This window comes from Talpa europaea, assembly GCF_964194135.1.
Source record: "Talpa europaea genome assembly, chromosome: 9".
NCBI classification, from domain to species: Eukaryota; Metazoa; Chordata; class Mammalia; order Eulipotyphla; family Talpidae; genus Talpa; species Talpa europaea.
In genome coordinates this window covers 32,703,183-32,725,066 of record NC_140076.1, presented here as the reverse complement: position 1 = coordinate 32,725,066, position 21,884 = coordinate 32,703,183, and the positions used below count along the sequence as shown (strand labels likewise).

Genomic DNA, 21,884 nt, shown 5'->3' with positions numbered 1-21,884 from the left:
TTTAAAAATTCTTACAACTATCCATGAATTCATTTATTATAGTCTTTTAGATGTAAACACATACACTTCTTCTCTTCAAAGCTTCCTGCCTGGCAGTGAAGTTTGATTTCTCTTGTGGTCAACTTTATGAAATGTGGTTGAGAGCTAACACAGGGAAATTCTTCCTCATCTCTGCAAGGTCATGTTAATTGTATTAAGCATAAAATTAAAAGAAATAGATTTGTCTCATATTCACTTAGCTTTGGTGATTCATAGAGTTCCTTTTTGTAGACACTTAATACTCTCTGAAATAGGTACAAAGGAGTTCTTAATTTATCTGTTCCTCTTCATTCTTGGTATACAGTGGATTTATAACCATTGGGAGGATCTAGTTCTGTTTCATAAAAAGGTGTTTTTTTTTAAATTTGAAGTAGTAGAGAAGCATCAGAATTGTTTGGAAAGTCATATACTTTGATTTTACATAAATTTTGATAGGCAGGACAAAGAAGAAAATTGTGATATAGCAAGCCATATGGTTGATGTGGTCTAAGTAAGATAGATGGGCTAAGTAAGTTTTACAAAGTTCTAAAGTATACAATATGGTTTTAGCAGAAAAATAAGAAAATTCTCTTCAGTGCAGAAAAATAAGAAAAATATACTTCCCTAGCAGAATAATCTAAGTTGCTGAAACTATGCTTGTTAATAAGATTTCTAACCATTATTCACTGTAGGATATTTAAACTTTAGTAGGGATTAATGAGTTCTGTCAAGTCCAAGGATATTCTTCTCTGTATTGATCTAATTGTTCAAGCTTTACATTTGGGTATCTTACACATGATTGCCCCAGTAATAGCATATCAGCATTTGCCACTTTGACAGAATACTATGGTTAACAAAAACGGAACACTAATTTGTTGTCATGGGGGTTTGTCGGTGTCCTCTCATTATATTACTCATGTTTGAAGAGCCATTGAGGCAGTACAATATAGTGGAAAGAATAGGGAATAATTTTGGATCCAGAGATAGCTGGTCTAAATACTAATTCTAGCACTGTGGCCTTCATCAAGCTCCCTGATGTTTACTAGTTGGAATTTCATCATCAGTAAAAATACAGTATTATTTCAGTGTTAACATATAGAGACATTAACTGCCTTTTAATGTAGTAGGTGCTATACTAGGTGTTCATAAATGATTGTTGCTTTTATTGTTTATTGTCATTAGCAACTTTATTAATTACTATTATTGGAAAAATGAGGTAGGATTGCCATAGCCAATTTCAAGAACTCTGCCAATATCTGCGTAATAGACAGTGATTGATGAAATGAGAGTCTATGGCATATAATGAACTCTGAATGTGGGGGGCTTTGTGATACATATGAACTGATGATATATGGATTTTTGCTTCTGGCCTTTTTTTTGCTTGTCATATGGGACCTCATTCATTGTCCATTGCTCTGGCATCATTTATGTATTGGTGTTGGCATCGATCAACTTTTAAGGGTAAGGACATGTTTAATGGAGCTGATGATCTTTGACTCAATTAGTAATTGAATGTAGACATTAAGTGACTAAGTGTAAGGCTCAGCTAAGAGTGTTTTTCATGATTAACAATACAAAATTTCTTGGGTCCAAAGGACCTTTCCTAAGCAGAATGACTAATTTATTTTTGCAAATCACCGTAAGTAAAAGTAAATTTTCACATAAAAATGAATATGAAAAGAAAATCAGGGGGTGGGCCTCCCTGGTGGTACAAGGGGTTAAGCACAGCAATTTGAAGCTAGCCGTAGCCTCTGCAACAAGAATTCGATCCCTGGCTGGCCAGGGAGCTACCCACATGGTGCAGCAGACCTCTCCTGTCTCACCTACTGCTCCCCTCAGCAGTGTATTTCAGTCAGTCTGCCTGTTCTGATCCCCACTCTGTCTCTGGTGAATCTTCTCACCACCTCCCCCCACCTCTGGCCTGTACCCCAGTTCTTGTATGCATAAATAAATAAATAAATCTTTTTTTTTAAAAAAAAAAAAAGATGATCAGGGGATGTTGGTCACATTTTTAACTTCTATGTTTTCTTAACTTATGTCAGCTAAAACATTGCAATTTAATGGATGGTCCTTGAAGACATGCTGACTGAAATTAACCAGTCTTGAAAGGATACTTTATAATTTAATGTGGTAGTCAGATTCATAGAGATAGAAAAGTAGAATGATGGTTACTAGGGACTAGGGGAAGAAAGGAATGGGGAGTTATTAATGAATAGGTTCAGAATTTTATTTTTGCAAGATGAAAAGAATTCTGTGAATGGTAGCACAGGAATGTGCCACTGACTACACTTTAAGATGGATAAGTGGGAAAATTTCGTGTTATATATATTTTACCACAAATAAAAAACTGCAATATAATATAGCAGTAGATAATTAAAATTTTACCCAAAATGGGAAGGGAAATACAGAAATGTACAAGGTCACTTTTGCAAGTATGATTGACTTGTCTGTGAGGTTTTATAGAGAGCACGGAGTTTTTGAGTAGAGGATAAGTGATGTTGAGAGAAAGACAGAGTGTGTGTTTGTGATGAGAAAGAGAAGATACAGTGGTTCTAAGGACTGAAACAGACTGGAAAGTTAGGTACTGTGAAACACTAGCATTCATAAAAATAGGCAAAGCAATGATGAAACATATGCTTCCAAGGCTCACAGATCTAGTCTTTGTTACCATCCAGCATCACTGGAATCAAGAATCAAGGTCCAAAGAGGTAGCTTGGATAATTTCTATCTAGCAACTATAACAGCAGTCTAATCTTATGGGGTGAAATTTTGTACTTTGAACTCTTTAAAACTTTTTTTTTGTGAGTACAGAATCCCCATCTTTTGTTTAAAAAATAATTGTCAGGCTCTTTTTTTATTTTATATAATGTCATAACTTAAATGTTAGATGATTTTTGCTGTTTTATTTTTGTTATATATAAATATAAAAAGCAATGTACTTAGCTTAAGTTTCTGGAAACTTGATTTTTGTATAAACATGCTTACAGAATAAGTATATTCATCTAACATACATTTATTAAATATTTTTTATATAGTAGGCTTTGATCTAATAGAGATTTTTGGCTCCAGAGGTAAGTTATAGTCTTTGCCTAAAAGGAACTTAAACCTGAGGGGGAAATTAGAGGACTTGGACTTGTAGTTAAATTTTGTAAATTAGGGCCTCCCCGGTGGCGCAGGGGTTGAGCGTTGGGTTGCGAGGCTGTGCCAGTTTGATCCCCGGCCACTGGGCAAGGGTCCCACATGGCGTGCAGACCTCTTCGCCACCCACTGCTCCCTTCAGCCTTGTACTTTTTCGTCAGTCTGCCTGCTCTGCTCCCCGGTCTGGCTCTGGTGAATTCTCTCACCCTCCTGCGCTTCTGACTATACCCAGTGCTTGTATAAATAAATAAATAAATAAATAAATCTTAAAAAATTTTTTTTTTTTGTAAATTATAGTTCTAATTAAAATGAATGGAGCCATCAACTAGTGATTTCAAAATATATTCTGCTAAGTGTAGGAGCTCATTAATGTATGCATGAGAACTGGAGTGAGGAATGGATGAGAAGGGTATATTTTCTCTGCTCAGACTCATGTCAGAATATTTCTCCTTTATCTATTTTATATTGAACTTCAGGAAGGTTTTGTTTTAGGAAAGGTTTCTACAGCTTAAAAGAAAAAGGTGAAAATAAGTGACCTAATTTAATCTCTCACTTTCATTGGAAAACTGAGGATTTAGGAGAATAATTGTCTTGTCCAGAAACACAACTTTGCAGAACTGAAAGTAGAATTAAGGTCTGCTGACACTAAATCCAATTTAATTTTTTACTTTATTGCTTTTTTTCAATTCTTATAGAAAATAAATTTCAAAATTGCTTGTAGAGGTCTGTTGTACCTATATAATCATCCTGTGGGATATGTACAAAGTAGCTTTAGTCCCTCTACTTCACTATATCCATAGAACAGTGAATTATTATTCATAAATAATTGTGAAGATTTTATAGTCTTTATCAAGTATGTTAGAGAAAGCTACATAATTTGCTCTTTAGGAAAATCAAATGCCTTGTCTGGCACAGATAACCGATTATAGGTAGCAGAGCCCTTTCCTGAAACAAGAGTTCCATTGATTTCCTTTGGGAGCACAATCAGTTATATATTGTATTATGTATTCCTCCATCTATGATCTTTGATGAAATGACATTGTTTTTCTTATATTTTATTTCCCTTATTCTTGGGCTGGATGTGTTTGATAGGCCAAATGGATGACATCAAATAACATCAAAAGTGTTATTTGGAGAGTCTGATGCTATTAAGATACTTTCTTACCGTTGGTGTTTCTTACATATTTTATTCATTAATAACTTGGCATGAAATCATACCATCCTGACATGTTCCTTTTGGCAAAATTTTTTATTGTTTGTTATCAGTATATTCTAAAATTAAATATGAGACTAATTTGGATGACTTAAAATAATAATAAAATTAATTTTTTTATGCAGATCTTTGATGGAAAACAGATTCCACAGAGAATGGTTGATGGATGGAATGCTTTTTTCTTTGATAAAACAGAAGAACTGGTAATTTTTCCATGGTCTTATGCTATAGAATACTCAGTGATACCTGTTAGGATTTATATAATTTTCTTTAATAATTTTACTTGGATTTGGGGCTCATATTTTGGATAGGTATAGATATTTCTTCTTTCTACTTGCCTATAGAAAAAACGCTTACCTTCCCTTGGAAAGAACACAGAAACATTAGGAGAACTTTGGTTGGGACTACTTCGCTTCTATACTGAAGAATTTGATTTCAAGGAATATGTAATTAGCATTCGGCAAAAGAAACTGTTGACAACTTTTGAGAAACAATGGACATCCAAATGCATTGCAATTGAAGGTAATCATTTAGCTAATTTTCAGAGCTTCTCTAGAGTTTCATTTGGTCAAGGAAGTTAAGAAGAAAATTGAAACATTAAAATGCGGAAGCTTCTTCCTCTTAAATTCCTATACTTTAATCTATAATTTTAAAAAATGGACTGAATTAGAAAGTTTCAGACTCTATTTATGGCTAGTACATATTATGTTACATATTATGTTACAAATAATATGCCTTAATTTAAAAATAAAATATTTCTTTTCTAGACCCCTTTGACTTGAATCATAACCTTGGTGCTGGAGTTTCTAGAAAAAGTAAGTTTTAATTATAGAAATCCCCCGTTTTTAAAGCTCTGGCACATTAAGGTCTGCATCTTTATTGTTTCTTTATTTCTTCAATAGTGACCAATTTCATCATGAAGGCATTTATCAATGGAAGAAAACTTTTTGGCACCCCCTTTTATCCACTCATTGGTAGAGAAGCTGTAAGTTTATATAATTGAATTCTGAATTTTCTTTTTTGCAGTACTTTGTGGTACAAGAAGCTTAATACTGTTGTCTGATTGGTTTTAAAGATAGGGAGATGGTTACAGCTTCCTGCACTTTTTTGTTATAGCACTTATTATTGTCCACAATGAGATAACTGGATCTTAAATTTTGTCTATTTGTTAAATTATATTTCTTCCACTATATATTTAGCTCCATGAGGACAAAGTCCATGTCTTTCAGGTTCACCATCATACTTCTAAGGTGCTTATCATGGTGTCATGTAGGTTGTACTATCATGGTATATATGATGTACCAAATAAACATTTGTTGAATGAATTAAAGTGGATACTAAAAACTCACTATTCTTAAATTTTGAATTTGAGGTGGTTCCCACTGCCCCGCTTTGCTGTATCATATGGCAGATTTGTTTTCATTATTTTGAGAAACCTCCCTAGGGGCTGAATTATATATTCCCACCAAGTGTTCCTTTTTCTCTCTTACTAACATCATTGTTTCTATTATTTATGATAGCGGCCAGTCTCACCCATGTGAGGAGGTATCTTATTATGGTTACCTTTTGCATTTTCCTGATAATGTGATAAGTATTTTTTCATGTGTTGTTGGCTCGCTCTCTTTTTTTCTTTTTTCCCTATTCAAATCTTCTGCCCATTTTTTGGTTGAGTTGCTTTCTTTAAAGATTTATTTATTTATGCATACAAGAGCTGGGGTACAGACCAGAGCTGGGGTGGTGAGAGGATTGACCAGAGCCAGAGTGGGGAACTGAAAAGACAGGCTGACTGAAATACACTGCTGAGGGGAGCAGCGGGCCAGTCAGGAGAGGTCTGCTTTGCCATGTGGATTTCTCTCTGGCCAGCCGGGGATCGAACTTGTGCTGCAGAGGCTGCAGATTGCTTCATTGTGCGGTGCTTAACACCTTGCACCACCAGGGAGGCCCTTGAGTTGTTTTCTTAATTGTTAACTTGTATGAGTTCTTTGTATATTTTGGATATTAGCTCCTTGTCAGCTGTATGATATACAGATATTTTCAACCATTCAATAGGATGTCTTTTTGTTTTAATAATAGTTTCTTTTACTGTTCAGAAGCTTTTTAGTTTGGTGTTCTTCTCTTGGTTTACTTTTGCTTTTGTTTTTCTTGCTGTTCTAATAAGCACCCAAAGACATCTCTAAAGACAGTGTCACAGAGTGTTTTATCTGTGGTTTCTTTTATGTATTTTATGGTTTCAGGTCTTAAATCCAAGTCTTTAATACATTTTGTGTTAATTTTTATTTATAAAATAGTAGTCTAGTCTCATTGTTTTGCATGTGGTTGTTCACTTTTTATTGAAAAACAGAAGGAGGCTATCCTTCATTATTGTAAAATTAATTTCCATCATATGAGTGTGGATTTATTTCTGGGCTCCTCATTCTATTTATTTATTCCATTGGTCTGTGTGTCTGTTTTTATTCCAGTATCATATTGTATTGAATATTATAGCTTTGTGGTATTTTAAATATGAGTATGTGATACCTCTATTCTTATCAAGATTGCTTTGGCTTTTTGGGCCTTGTATGATTCCCTATAAATTTCAGTAATGTTTGCTCTATTTCTTTGAAGAATGCCATTGAAACTTTAATAGGGATTGCCCTGAACCCTACATTGCTTTGCGCAAGATGGTCATTTAAACAGTGTTAATTCTTCTAATCCCTGAGCTGGGAATATCTCCATTTGTGTGTCTATGATTTCTTGTAACTGTGTATTACAGTTTTCATTGTATAGGTCTTCTTAGCTTTTTTGTTACTTTAATTCCTAGGTATTTAATTCTTTTTGATGCATAGATAAATGGAATTTTTTTCCCTTAGTTTGTTTTTTGTGTATAGTAATGCAACAGATTTTGTATATTGATTTTATAGCCTGACACTTTGCAGTAGTGAATTGTTTCTAATAGTTTTTCAGTAGATCTTTGTGTTTTCTATGTGTATTACCATGTCATCTGAAAACAGTAATTTTATTCTTTCCCAATTTGGACTCTTTATAGCTTTCTTTTGTGTAATTGCTCTGGCTAAGACTTCCAAGTACTGTTTGGATTTGTAGTCTGAAGTGTCGACAACCTTGTCCTATACCTGATGATAGAGGAAAAGCTTTTAAGTTTTTCACTATTGAATATGATATTATAGTTCTGTCATATAGTTCTAGACCTTTACTATGTTGAGGTGTATTCCTTCTGTTCATAATTTTTGAGTTTTTTAAATCATAAATGGATGTTGAATTGTCACAGATGCTTTTTCTTCATCTATTGATAATTTCATATGATTTTTATCTCTGTTAATATGGTGAATTCTGTTGATTTATTTGCAGACATTGAACTGCTTCACATCTCTGGAATAAATCCCACTTGGTCATGATGAATAAATCCCACTTGGTCATCCGTTTAGTGTACTGTTAAATTTGCTTTGTAAGATTTTGTTGATGATCTTTATATGTATGTTCTTCAGGGATATTGGTCTGTAGGTTTTTGTGATATCCTTGCCTGCTTTTGGCATCATAATAATTAATGTTGGCCTTATAAAATGTGTCTGGAAGCCTACCCTCTTTTTTTTTTTTTTTTTTTTTGGAAGAGTTTGAGGATCGGTATTTCATCTTAAAAGGTTTAGTAGAACTCACTAGTGAGACCATCTGATCCTGGGTTTTTGTTTTTTGATTACACTGTTTCAGTTTCCTTGCTTGTAAGTGATCTGGTCAGGCTTTTTATTGAATCTTCCTGATTCAATCTTGGAAGGTTTTATGCTTCTGAAAATTTGTCCATGTCTTCTAAGTTATCCAAACTTTTTGGCCTGAAGATGTCCATAGTAGTCTCTCATGATCCCTCTGGATTTCTGAGATGTCTGTTATAACTTCTTTTTAATTTCTGATTATATTTTTAAGAGTTTTCTCCTTTTTTGTTAGTGAGCTTACCTAAGGATTTATCAATTTTATTTGTATTTTCAGAGAACTTTTTGTTATATGCATCTTTTGACTTCTTATTTACTTCTGCTTTGTTTTTTATCTCCTTCCTTCTATTGTGTTTTGGTTTCTTTTTTTTCCTAGTTGCTTAAGTAGTGAGGTTAGATTATTTCAAATCTTTCTTGTTTCTTGATGTAGGCCTTTCTTGCTATGTACTTTGCTCTTACTAGCTTTTGCTGCATCCCATAAGCACTGGTAGTTTGTGTCTTCATTTTCATTTGGCTCCAGGTTTTTTTCAGTTTTGCTTTAGATTAGCTTGTGAACCCATTTGTCATTCAGTAGCATGTTTAGTCTCCACATACTTCTTTCTGTGGTTGATTTCTAGTTTGATACCATTGTGTTCAGGGAAGATACTTGGTATGATTTCAGTCTTCATGATTTTATTGACATAGGTTTTGTGACTCATTGTGGGCTATCCTGGAGAATGTTTCACATGCTACTTGAGAAGAATGTATAGTCATCTTTTTTGGGGTGCAGTGCTCTATAAATGAGTATAAGCCCATCTGGTCTAATTCTTCATTTCAGAGTTATTTTTCTGTCTAGTTAATCTGTCCATTGATGTTTAGTGGGGTATTTAAATCCCGTACATTTTTGTGTTGCTGTCACTATTTTTAGGTTTGTTCATAATTCCTTCATGTATTTTGATGGTCCTTCATTTGGTACATATATGATGATGAGTGTATGTCCATTTGATTTATTGATCCCTTAATCTTTATAGAATGTCTACCCTGTATCTTGTTGGGAGGTATAGCGTTTTTTTACTCTTAACTGCTTTCTCTGTTCTTTCTTTGTCTTGAACTCTTGATATTTTCACTATTGTGTGTCTTATTATAGATTTCATTTTATTTAGGTAATCAGGTATTCTTTTAGCTTTATGGACTTTGTATAGTTAGTTCCTTCCCCAGGTTTGGGAAATTTTCCTCTCTTATTTCTTTGAATAAGCTCTCTGTTCTCCTTTCTTCTTTTTTATGATTTCTTTTGTGACTTCTCTTTTGGGATTCTAGTTACCCCTCTGTTGTATTTCCTTACAGTATCAGATAATGCTTAAAGTGCTTCTTGATTTTTCCTTTTTTTTTTTTTTTAAGATTTATTTATTTATTTATATAAGCACTGGGTACAGTCAGAAGCACAGGAGGGTGAGAGGATTCACCAGAGTCAGAGTGGAGAGCAGAGCAGGCACACTGACGAAACACACTACTGAGGGGAGCAGCGGGCGGCAGGAGAGGTCTGCATGCCATGTGTGGGACCCTCACCCCGTGGCCGGGGATCGGTGGCCAGGGATCAAACCGGCGGTCAGGGATCAAACAGGCTCTGCAGAGGCTGACGGGCAGCTTCGCAACCCAGCGCTCAACCGCTGCGCCTCCGGGGGGGGGGGGGGGGGGCTGATTTTTTCCTTTTTTGCATCTTATTTCTCTCTTTTCTTCTTTGTGCCTTATTTTCTTTGAAGTCCATTGACTTGATTTTCCACTTGGTCTATTTTGCTTCCATAGCTTTCTCTAGATTTCATTTATTGAGCTTTTTCCTGTCCTGAGTCTGTTGTTTCCTTATTTAAAGCTTCAGTTACAACCTTTTTTTTCTATTTCTGAGCTCATCTATTTGAATTTGTATCTCTTGATTAGATTATCCGATTTGATTTTCTTATATCACTTTCACTTGACTTTGCTATTTTCTCCTAGTTTTATGATTTTCTTTATTATAGCAATTTTGAACTCAGAATTTCCAAATACTCATCAGTACTTGTTGCTGTCTTTGAAATAAATTATAGCTACCCTAGTGGGAGTGTGTCTTACACTTTCATGTCTCACTTTAGATAGATATGAAGAGCATTAAGTGGACATGTTTTCTTGCCACCCAGAGATACGGGTAACTGTTACGACAAATGAATTTTTGTATTAGTATAAAACTGAGCTAACGCTTATGAAGGATAAATAAGGTGCCTAGGACAAAACAAAAATTAATCTAGTTCTTTTAAGACTTGGGAAAATGATTTTTTTTTTGTTTCCTACCTTCTCTTTAGGTGTATTATACTTTATATAGTACTTTATGTTCTTGAAATATTGTATACAAATCCAGTAATATTTTAAATAGAGGATTGCTTATTTACATAGAGCTGTTGTGTAATGAGAATAATTCCTTTCCAAAAGTTGTCATTCTCTGGCATAGCAGAAAGCATGAGCTTGTAGCTAGACAGATTTGCCTCTAAATCTTTTATCTGGTATTTACCATCTATTTTTACTATGGGCAAATGACTTGAAATCTCTGGGCCTTGATTTTCACATATATAAAATGAGGGTGAAAATAGTGTCTATTTTCTTTAAGTATTATATAAAAATATACAGATGAATGAGAATTGATAATGGGTGAACACCGGTTAGTTCCATTAGCAACAGTAATTATGGATGATTATTATTAATTTTATTTTTACATCATGGTTTTATTTAGAGTGAGATATTTGATATTTCATTTTTGTAAAGCATTTTTTTGTATTTGATTTCAAAAGTTTATGGTGATTTTTTTCCTAGTAAAATTATGTTTTCTTTCTAGGAGTACTTCTTTGATTCGAGAGTATTAACAGATGGAGAACTGGCTCCCAATGATAGATGTTGCCGTGTATGTGGAAAAATAGGCCACTATATGAAAGACTGCCCAAAAAGGAGAAGGTTGGCAATTGATTATGTATTAATATTACAGAGAAAATGTGACACCAATTGTAGCTAAAATTGTGTCCAGTAATGGTTAAGTCAGAGAAGTATAGAATTTTAAATTAGAACCTAGGTAAATGTGTATTTAAGTGGAATTTTACAGTGTAGTGAGATTTGTTTGTGGTACAGTAGTATCTCGTAACAGGCATTTATTCATTTGGTTTTGGGTGTTTGTTTTTTTTAATTAAAAAAGCATTTATGCACACCTACTATGTGCTGGGAACTGCCAGAAACCATGAAAAAACATGATCTTGCTAAGGAATTCACAGTAATTTATACCAGTAATTAAAATATAATTAACTGAATATTCTTGGTATATGCTGTGGAGTACACCTTTATAATATATACCTTGAGGGATGTACATATTATACACCCCCTGAAAAAATATGTATGAAATATACTTTGATGTGTCTATATATTATGTTTAAGAGACTATGAAAATACCTTCTTTAATTATCTGGTCTTGCCTAATGTAAAGAATTTAGAATTTTTTAGCTGGAACAAACTTTTAATTTTTCAACACTGTTATTAAAATCAAGCAAGACATTTACCTTCTCCAGGTCTCAGTTTCTTCCTCTGTATAAGTGGGGATAAGTGCCAATCTCTAATGATTTCTTAACCATTAAAATTATTTAAATTTTTTAAAAAAAATTTGGTACTGTATCATGAAACTACTGGAATACCCAGTTTCTGCTGTATAAGTAGGTGTGCTATAAATGTGAGTTCCCTTTCCTTCAAAAAGATGCATGAAAGAATTGGCATGTTAGTTCCTATGTTATTGTGACACCCTTGTATAGTTTAGTTTGTTCTGTGACTCATTCAGTTTACAAGTCCCTAGCCCCACATTATTGGTATCAGCAGTTTACTGTTTAGACTAAAGAAGAAAGACAGTGAGGAAGAGAAGGAAGGAAATGAAGAGGAAAAGGACTCCCGAGACCACCTTGACTCACGAGACATCCACGACACTCGAGACTTTAGAGACCCCAGAGACCTCAGATGTTTTATATGTGGAGATGCAGGACATGTACGAAGGGAATGTCCAGAAGTCAAGCTCGCCCGTCAGAGGAATAGCAGTGTAGCAGGTAAATAGAAAAAGCCAAAAATAGTTTCTGTTGGAATTAAAATCATTTACTATCTGTTGATGTCATGATAATGACCCTGATTCCTGTCCATTCTTAACCGTACTGTATGATCTTGGACCTTACAGTTTCATAAAGAGATCAATTTAGACAAGGCAGGCTCTTCCGTGGAATGTTACTTGAACCTATGTTCACTATCAAGGCCTGAACAGGCTGTTGTGTTAAGGCACTAAATAGTCTTTGAACTTGAGTCACACTATTTCTCTTTCACAAGTGATTGTTCAACAAATTTTTGTTTTAATAAAAAATGGAGAGGAGGGCCTCCCTGTTGGTGCAGGGGTTGAAGACAGCACTATCAAGCTGTCACCAGCCGCTGTAGCACCAGTTCGATCCCTGGCCTGCCAGGGAGCAATCCACATGGTGCAATAGACCTCTCCTGCCTCCCCCTCTGCTCCCCTCAGCAGTGTATTTCAGTAGATCTACCTGTTCTGCTCTCCAGTCTCTGGTGAATCCTCTCACCCCCTGCACCTCTGGCTTATACCCCAGTTCTTGTACGCATAAATAAATAAATCTTTGGAAAAAAATGGAGAGGAAAAAATGTTAACTTTTCTCTCCCCAAACATTTTTGAGAGTTTTTTCCCAAGGAATATATAGAAAAAAATATAGCTCTTCCTACTGTGTTATAAGAGAGACTTGTTTCTGTTATATTTCATAAACAATTTCAAGAATAGCCCAGATCCTTATTAAAAGAATAAATAGAATATTTTAGAATTGATGAGGTCCAGTAGGATATTTTAGAATTGATATTATTGTATTGATATTCTATATTATTTCCAGTTATTCAGATTCTTGTTGCAGATGGTATTTTCTTATATAAATATATTGTCTTCTTTAGAAAAGCAGTATAACATTTGGTTTTGTTCCTAATACCATTGTATTTTTTTAATGATCTGCATGATTGAAAAATAGCTTAAAAATTCTTATAAATTCTTCACTAATATAATCATAATTTTAAAGTTTTAAGTTTATAAAATCTCTGAGATTTGAGACTCTTTTTCAGAAGAAGGGAGTTTATTGATTATTATTTCTGTGGTATTTTTTTTATCTTGATTTTCTTTCTGATGTTTTCTCTTAGCAGCCCAGCTTGTCCGCAACCTTGTAAATGCCCAACAGGTAGCTGGTTCAGCCCAGCAACAGGGTGATCAGACCATAAGGACTAGACAGTCCTCAGAATGTGTAAGTTTTCAAACTGTAAAAGGGTTAGTCTTGGTAGGAAGATGTACCTACTATCTTTGGTGGTAATAGGATTCATCTTTCAAACTGGCTAATACAGTCTTCCAGATTATGCAGTGTTGTGTACAGCTGTCATTGCTAGGTACATGAGGTGGAACAAAAATTACTTTTTAAGCAATGTAGATACAGGTTTATATGTTTGGGTAAGCTACTTAACTTCAGTGAGTCTACTACTTGTGAAAAAGATAATTACCTTTGAGGTAATGACTTTGAGGTTTCAGACTTTGGTAGTAGAAAAATATTAACTACCATCAGTAAAAATAGATGCAAATTGAGATGTATTAGTTCTTTATTACTGTTAAAACAATAAGTTGTGGCATTTTATATACTTGAAACTTCTGTGTGTCTTCTCATAGCTGATAAGGATATCTAGTGAAATATACACTGTAATAGACAGACTATTGAATTAAAATTCAGATTCTTAACCTTTGTCTAAATCTGTATTTTCTTTGCCCTGCTTAAATTATTTCCATTTTAATTGAATGCTACTCTAAACCTAACACTGCACTTTGTTACTTCAAACTTACCAAATTTAGTATTTTGAGTGGTCATATGAAATAGATTGTAGTATGGTCAAATTTTACAAATTGGGAAGCTGAGAATAAGAATTATGTGAAAATCAAACCCAGGTCTATAAAGCTTTAAAGTTGTTGTTAACTTTTAACACTAAAACTGATGAGACAATGTGTTTTAGAAAAAGTTCTTAAAGCATTTGAAGAGCAGTTGTAAGGAGAATCTTCGAGAAAGCATTTAGGAAACATTTAACCAACCCCCAACCATTTGAATATCTACTGTTGGCTTGACATTTTCACTAATGTCATATAAAATTAATAGTATCAGCTAACACTTATTGAGTACTGTGTGCTTTTTATACATGCATTTTTGTTTCTTATTAAATTTTTTTAAACTATTGAAGTATAGAAAATAATATGCATCAGTGTATCACCATACTTTAATAATTTTTGACATCTCTTATTTTTGGTTTATTTGAACAGTACCCACAGTTGACAGCCCCCATCAGTTCCTCTTGGATGCCATTCCCATTTTAAAATCTTTCTACCATTTCTTCCTTGTTACTAAAATGTATCTATTTTCCTGAACTGGTGTTTATTTTTCCAAGTTATTATTTAGTTAATCATCACACAAACCTAATGAAGTTATATTCTGTTATTTTACTTCATAGGTGAAGAAACTGAGAGTTAAGTTTTCTTGCGAGATCTACAGACACTTGGAACCAGAACTTGAACCCTCAGGTTCTGTCTCCAAAACCTCTGTAGTCCCTACCTTTTGTCTTTTGTCTCTAGTATTCATTTTAGTCCTGAGTTTTGCTTGAGAGTCTTTTAGCCATCACTTTCTGGTATCTCACAATACACTTCAAATTCAACAATGTTGACTATAGCTTATTTTTTTCTCCCACATGTTCTCTTATCTCATTGAATGACCACACTGTTGTTCTAGTTTCTGAAATTATTTCCTTTGCTTAAGTCCCAAATCTGAGCACAAATCCTACTGATTATACCTTTAAAAAACAGCTCATAGCTCTTTGCTTCCCTCTATTTATATATTGTATTTCCTTAGTCTGAACTATTATCTCAGGACTACTGTATAACAGCAATCTTCTAGTCAGTCTTACCAGTATTTTATAAAATATCCTTTATTTCAGTCCTATTAAGCTAGAAACTTACATATTTTTCTATTTGATTTTTCTAAATTTAGCAGCATGCATTTTAGAATGCATTTAAAATACATTCTGCATTTTAGAATTCAACAGGTGATGATGTATCTCACCTGTTTAAAACCCTTCAAGATTTTCCTCTGCCCTCAGGATAAAGTCTAAACTACAGTGCTTATAGGACCTATCATATTTTGCCCCTGCTTAGTTCTCCAGTCTCAGATTATACTCCAGAAATGTTTTAAGCTTTTTACAGATTCCAGTTACTTTAAAAAAATAACGTGTTTTCATGTATATAGCCCTTCAGTAATGTTTTTCTCTCTGCCTGAAACATTCTTCCCTTCCCCTAATCCATATATGCTTTTTTCCTATATGGTTTTTATTTGCCCTTAAGTTTCAGCGTAAGGTCACTTTCTCCAGAAAATTTTCCTTGATCACCACTTTCTTTCATTTTACTTTCCTTCTCTTAAAGTGCACTTAGGTATTTCTGCTTTGCGCTTTTATTAAACATTATATACATTCTTTATTATAGTAGCTATACCTTATTGTGATTGTGCAATTTGACCAGCTCCTCCTCCTTTCCCTCATAAATTTTAAGTTTCATGAGCGCATATATGTAGTGTTAGTATTGTGTTTGTAGTGCCTAAAACAATGCACAGCACATAATTAATACTCAGTAAATAGTTGCTGAGGGACTGAATGAAAGTGACTGAGATACTTAGAGGTAAGTTTCTATTAAACAGTTGGTTCTTTGTGATGGGATTGATGTTTGGATGCTCTTTGGACAGTAAGAAAGTTTATAAGGTAATACCTATGTGAGAGACAGTTTGAGCTCCTTGGGGAATTTTTCCAAAGGAAAATTCCACCTTCATGTAAAATGAGGTGGTCTTATTTGTTGTGTGCATTATAGAGGTGCTTTTATAGTGTTCTAATGAAATAACTCCATAAATTTGTATTTTGACAATCTACTTAAAATTACGATGTCTGTAAATTAACTTTAAAATGTATTTTTTTTTTCTCTGCAGTCTGATTCACCATCTTACTCTCCTCAGCCCCAGCCATTTCCACAGAACTCTTCCCCATCTGCTGCCATTCCCCAGCCTCCATCCCAGCCAGGATCCCAGCCCAAACTTGGCCCACCTCAGCAGGGAGCCCAGCCCCCACATCAGGTCCAGATGCCTATGTATAACTTTCCCCAGTCACCACCAGCTCAGTATTCTCCCATGCACAATATGGGATTGTTGCCAGTGCACCCCCTCCAGATTCCTGCTCCATCCTGGCCTATCCATGGCCCAGTGATTCATTCTGCACCAGGCAGTGCCCCCAGCAATATTGGCCTGAATGATCCCAGCATCATCTTTGCTCAGCCTGCTGCCAGACCTGTGGCGATTCCTAGCTCCTCTCATGATGGACACTGGCCTCGTACCGTGGCTCCAAATTCCCTGGTGAACAATGGTACAGTGGGGAATTCGGGTAACCCTTCCTTTTCTTCTTCTTTGTCTGTAGAAACGTTGGATGATTGGTGTTATTAGTTGAACCTGGGGAACTGATTATGAGGAATAGCATGGCAAGCAATATTTTGGGAGGGAGCAGTAAAAGATTAGGTAGAGGTGAAGAGTTTGGACTATGGATTCAGATAGCTGACTTTGCCATCTATTGTGTGGCATTGGGCAGTTGCTTAATCACTATTGATATCTCTAAAATAGGTATAGTAATAGCATTTAACTCAAGGGATGCTGTGAATGTTGAATTAGGTGTTATGTATAAGTATTAGTTAATTGATTATTCTTACTTTTAAATCTTCAATGGAATCCTGCTTGGTGTAGTAAACATTAGCTCTCATTTTACAGCTGAGGAAATAGAGGAGTTTTAAGTCATCTTTAATCATGGTAGATCCAAGATTTATTTATTTTATTTTTATTTATGTATATATGTATTTATTTTTAAGATTTATTTATGCATACAAAAGCTGGGGTACAGGCTAGAGGCGCCAGGGGTGGGGGAGGGGTGGGGTGAAAGGATTCACCAGAGAGAGAGAGTCAGGAACAGAACAGGCAAGACCGAATGAATCACACTGCTGAGGGGAGCAGCGGGTGAGTCAGGTGAGCTCTGCTGCACCATGTGGGTAGCTCCCTGGCTGAGGATCAGTCTTGTGCTGCAGAGACTGCAGATTGCTTCATAATGCTGTGCTTAACCCCTTGTGCCACTAGGGAAATCCAGTAGATCCAAGATTTAATCTAATTTCATTCTTCAGAATCTCTGTTCTTTGTCCTACTATAGAATTTTCCACATTCAGGTTTCACTGATTTTATCTTTGTGGCATTGTTTTACCCTCTGTCTCCATATTTCCTATTAACTGGTAGTTAGATCCATGGGCTGGATTAGATTCAGGTTCATTTTCTTGGTAAGAAAACTTCTTGGTTGGTACTACATGTTTTTTATTCCTTACTTTGGAAGGAACTTCTGTTAAATGCTTCCTCTTTCAGTGATTTAGGTGATAACAGCCTGTTCGGCACACTAAGAAGTTCATCATTAATTTTTACATAATAGCTGCCATTGAAAATTATCACTGATATCCATTATTTCTTTAGGGATTTAAAATAATGATTTTCTGTTACTATTTGTGACTCTTCTGTAATGAACTTTTCCTTATTTATACCTTGTTTACCCTGAAATGTAGTTCATGTGGGAAATGTATACTAAAAATTTGCATCTTTCCCTCTGCCAGTTCGCAAAGAATTTGTGGTAATTTTAAGCGAAAGTGTGGTATTCCTTAGAGGATGGATCGAGGAGGTGTCTCTGACCTCTTTTGGAATAATAATGATTTTAATGAGCACAAATGCCAGAATGTGGGAACTCACTTAGATTTCCAAGCTCATAGGTATGTGGCATACATGGCCATTCTAATGTGACCTCTGCTTCTCTCATTAAAAAAATAATTATTGCATGTACACCATGATATGAACCTTGATTGTCACTGAGATACATAACCATAAAGACAGCAGATCCATTGTTTTGCCCTTTGATACATTGGCTAGATTTATATAATTTCAAGTTCTCCCCACCACTAGTTGGTCTCAGTTTCAGCCTTAATGAACTAATTAATACTCAACAAAGACATCATACTGTTTGTTATTACCCCTGATTGTTTACCCACCGCTGTCTTACATCCTGCTTTGCTCCAAAACCTACTTCTTAAGTTTAGAGCACATTTTTCAGAAAATGTTTATTAACTCTTGCTAATTCTGACCTTCAGTTGTATTAGGTATTGTTTCTCTCCTTCATGTTTCCTTAATATAATAACACTGTCTTTCTATGTTGAAATTGCCTGTTTTCTGCATAACCCATTAGACTCAACTTCTAAAGCTATGAATTATTGTGTCTATCATTGTCTCCCTAGTGAGCGTCAAGTACAGTGTATGACATGGCATATGGTAGATACATTATTCTTGTAATACATCATCATACACTAAATTGTTAATAAATACTTTTGCATGAGCATATAACTCCTACTTAATATTCTAGCTAAAATAACTATTATGTTAAAAAATGGAGAGACTAGGGGCCTCCCTGGTGGCGCAAGAGGTTAAGCACCGCACTATGAAGCAATCTGCAGCCTTTGCAGCACAAGTTCTATCCCCGGCCAGCCATGAAGCAACCCACATGGCGCAGCAGACCTCTCCTGGCTTGCCCACTGCTCCCCCTCAGCAGTGTATTTCAGTCAATCCGTCTGTTCTGTTCCCCACTCTGTCTCTGGTGAATCCTCTCACCCCCCGCACCTCTGACCTGTACCCCAGCTCTTGTATGCATAAATAAATAAATCTTTTTAAAAAAATGGACAGACTGGATAGGAATATATTAAAATACTAGTGGTTTAACAGGAGATTTTGCAATTTTTTTTCATTTTTGAAATTATCGTTAATGAATACTGTTGGTATTATGAAACTATTTGGTTGTGAAAATGACAAAGGGAAACTGGAATGTATCCTCCAAGTACCCTTTTAGGCTAAAACATCATTTCTTAATTGATCCAAGACTCAGTCTGTATACCCATTCTCGTTTTGTAAACTTTGCGCCCTGCAACCTTAATTTTAATTCTTAGCTGTTACTTAGCTTTATGAACTTGGAATAACCAGCAGCAGTGTTTTCCTGGTCACCTCCTTAAACCCTAAGATTGTGAGAATGTGACTAGTTGTGAGTTTTAGCTTCCTTGTTCCCTGTACCGCTGTCTCGCGCTTCCTAATTTGTTTTCTTCAAGAAAGTTTAGTTTAGGACATTGTCTGAGATCATTTCCTGCCTCACTGTAACCCTGAATGAGAAAGCCACCAAAAATGATCCAGAAGATTCAGAGATTTCTCTGCTTTGTAAGATGTATTTAAAGACACATCTTACTTAAAGGAAGTAGATTGGCAGGGGTGGTTTCCCATAGAAAGTATAGGTCTCTTTTTTCTTTCTTTCTTTCTTTTTTTTTTTTTTTAGTCCCTACTTAATATGCTAGAACTGGTGCATGCCACATTATTTTTATCTAATTTAATCTTCACAACAATCTGAAATACATAATTTTTGGAACTAGAATTTAAATGTAAAGATGTTTAGCTCTTTGCAAAGTCTTAGCTCTTAACCATTATACTATAATGCCTCCAGCTGCCTATAGGATTTCCTTCCAGAACAAAATATAATTATTCTAAAATAGTGGGCATTTTCTTTCGGGTAAGATAAAACTTCATTAATGATGTCTTGAGGTTCTTTGAAATAAAATCTTGCCTACTACTCACCCATCCTTTTCTGTTACATTTCCTTGCTTTACCTCTGTCTGTATATGCTGATTATTTTGCAGCTTCCCAAACTTGCTGTGCTGCTTCTTGGATTTTGTACATGCTATTCTTTGTGTCTGAAATGCCCTCCTTGCCATATTTTGCCTGACTGACTTATTCCTTGTTCTTTAAAACCTAGTCATCTTAAGAAAAACCTCTGTCCTGGAACAACTGGGTTAACCTTACTTTAGAATAACTTGCACTTATCTGTTGTAACATTTATCATGTATTATTATATATGTTTTCTTGTATGTCACCTTTCTGAAAATTTGAGCACAATTACCATGTTTAAGCCTAAAACAGTTTTTTTTTTTCCTATAATCTCTACATAAGGCATAGTTTTTAGCCACATCATTAGGTATTCAGTGCATCTTTGTGGAATAAGGGAATATTTGAATGGACAACTAATGTTTTTAAATATGTCTTTCTTTTTGCAGAGCCAGGTTTTCCAGGGCTAAATCCTCAAATTCCTTGGGACCATGCCCGTCCTCATTTTCCTCTTGTCCCAGCTTCGTGGCCTTATAATTTGCATCAAAACTTCATGCATCAGGGAAATGCCAGATTTCAGCCCAACAAACCTTTCTATACTCAAGGTACCATTGTTTACAAGTTTGTTAAGATGCTGTGTGGGTTTTGTTCTGGGATGAAAAGCCTTTGTGAAGACCAGGATCTAGCAGTGAAAATTCATGCATACATTTAACATTTATTGAGAACACATAGTGTGTCAGACTATGCTATGTACTTGTTGCTCAAGTAAGAAGTAAAATCCTCATATTTAGTGCCTGTTTTATTGAGAGAGCCAGCATATAAGAGAGAAGATTAGGAGCTTAGAGGAATTGATTAGTCTTGTCCTAGCCGAGAAAGTAGGATATGAACATGAGATGAGCTCAATCAAGATTTTCACATTTGAACTAGGTTTTGAAAGAGGACAGGAATTTTGTTCCCCAGATACTAGATAGGAGTGTTCTTAGCTGAGGAATAATATATGCAAAGTCACTGAATTTCACTTGGCATAAGAGGAAAGAAGAGAAAATAATAAGACCAGAGGATGAGCTATATGGGAAACTTAGAAGATGAGGCTAGAAAAGGTATGATGAAGCAGTTTGGACTTGGTTTAGTAAACTGTGGGGATCTGGTAAAAGATTTTGAGTTGAGTAGTGACACAATCAAATTTGTTTCATGAAACTAAGAGTTGAAAGATACTAGCATTCATTATATTCTGTTGGTGCTTATGTACCAGTAATGACTTTGATCTAAATAAAGAATATTACAAATAGAATGTCAAGGAACTTGTAGCATTATATCTAGCCTACTTAACTCAAAGGTATGTCAATTCTAATAGGGGATATCTGAGTCTGAGCTTCAATTCTTAAGTTAACCTAGGAGTTAAAAAAATTAGTCAGCATTATAGTTAAACTAGTTCAAGAAGTTAAAGAAAGGCATGCAGGACATTTTGACTGAATGAAGTAACTTTTAAGGGGAAGCTACTGGTATGAGTATCAGGCTTGATATATTTAAGCCTTCCTAAACTAAACTGCTGAGGCATCTTGTCTTATTAATGGCAAAACCTTGACTATGCATGTTTATTCTTCTGAGGAAGGTTACTGTCGGTCATACAAGCCCTTTTAGAAGGGAGGAAGAGTCTCAGGTTCTTCCTGGTGGGTTTGTTATTCTTGATTCCCCCCCCCACCACCACCACCTCTTTTCCTGTTTCCTTTTACATACTCAGTTTCCTTCCCTCTCCTCTTCTCCTCTCCTAAAAGTTTTGCCATGCTCCATCATTTCTATATATTTAGGGGGGATGGGGTGGGGAGAACTAGCTACAAGTTAATTCTAAGAGGTTTTCAGATAAATAGGCACAAGCCTTTCAGTTTCCTGTCTGTGTTGTGTCCAACAGACAGATGTGCCGCCCGTCGGTGTAGAGAGCGTTGTCCCCACCCACCAAGAGGAAACGTGTCGGAGTAA

General features: G+C 35.2%; 1 protein-coding gene across 3 annotated transcripts in view; it reads left to right on the top strand.

The window, feature by feature from the left end:
* TUT4 (terminal uridylyl transferase 4) overlaps positions 1-21,884 on the top strand; it is a gene marked incomplete at both ends in the record, with an annotated part of 74,074 nt that extends 52,190 nt beyond the window's left edge. Inside the window, 10 exons of one of the 3 annotated variants that reach the window (XM_084241577.1) lie at positions 4,495-4,572; positions 4,714-4,891; positions 5,137-5,184; positions 5,272-5,354; positions 10,904-11,019; positions 11,935-12,143; positions 13,276-13,376; positions 16,131-16,578; positions 20,357-20,512; positions 21,817-21,884. In XM_084241577.1, coding sequence (XP_084097703.1) covers positions 4,495-4,572; positions 4,714-4,891; positions 5,137-5,184; positions 5,272-5,354; positions 10,904-11,019; positions 11,935-12,143; positions 13,276-13,376; positions 16,131-16,578; positions 20,357-20,512; positions 21,817-21,884 — 1,485 coding nt within the window. Of the gene's footprint in view, positions 1-4,494; positions 4,573-4,713; positions 4,892-5,136; positions 5,185-5,271; positions 5,355-10,903; positions 11,020-11,919; positions 12,144-13,275; positions 13,377-16,130; positions 16,579-20,356; positions 20,513-21,816 lie in introns of all 3 variants that reach the window. The other 2 variants (XM_084241576.1, XM_084241575.1) reach the window with 2 other exon arrangements.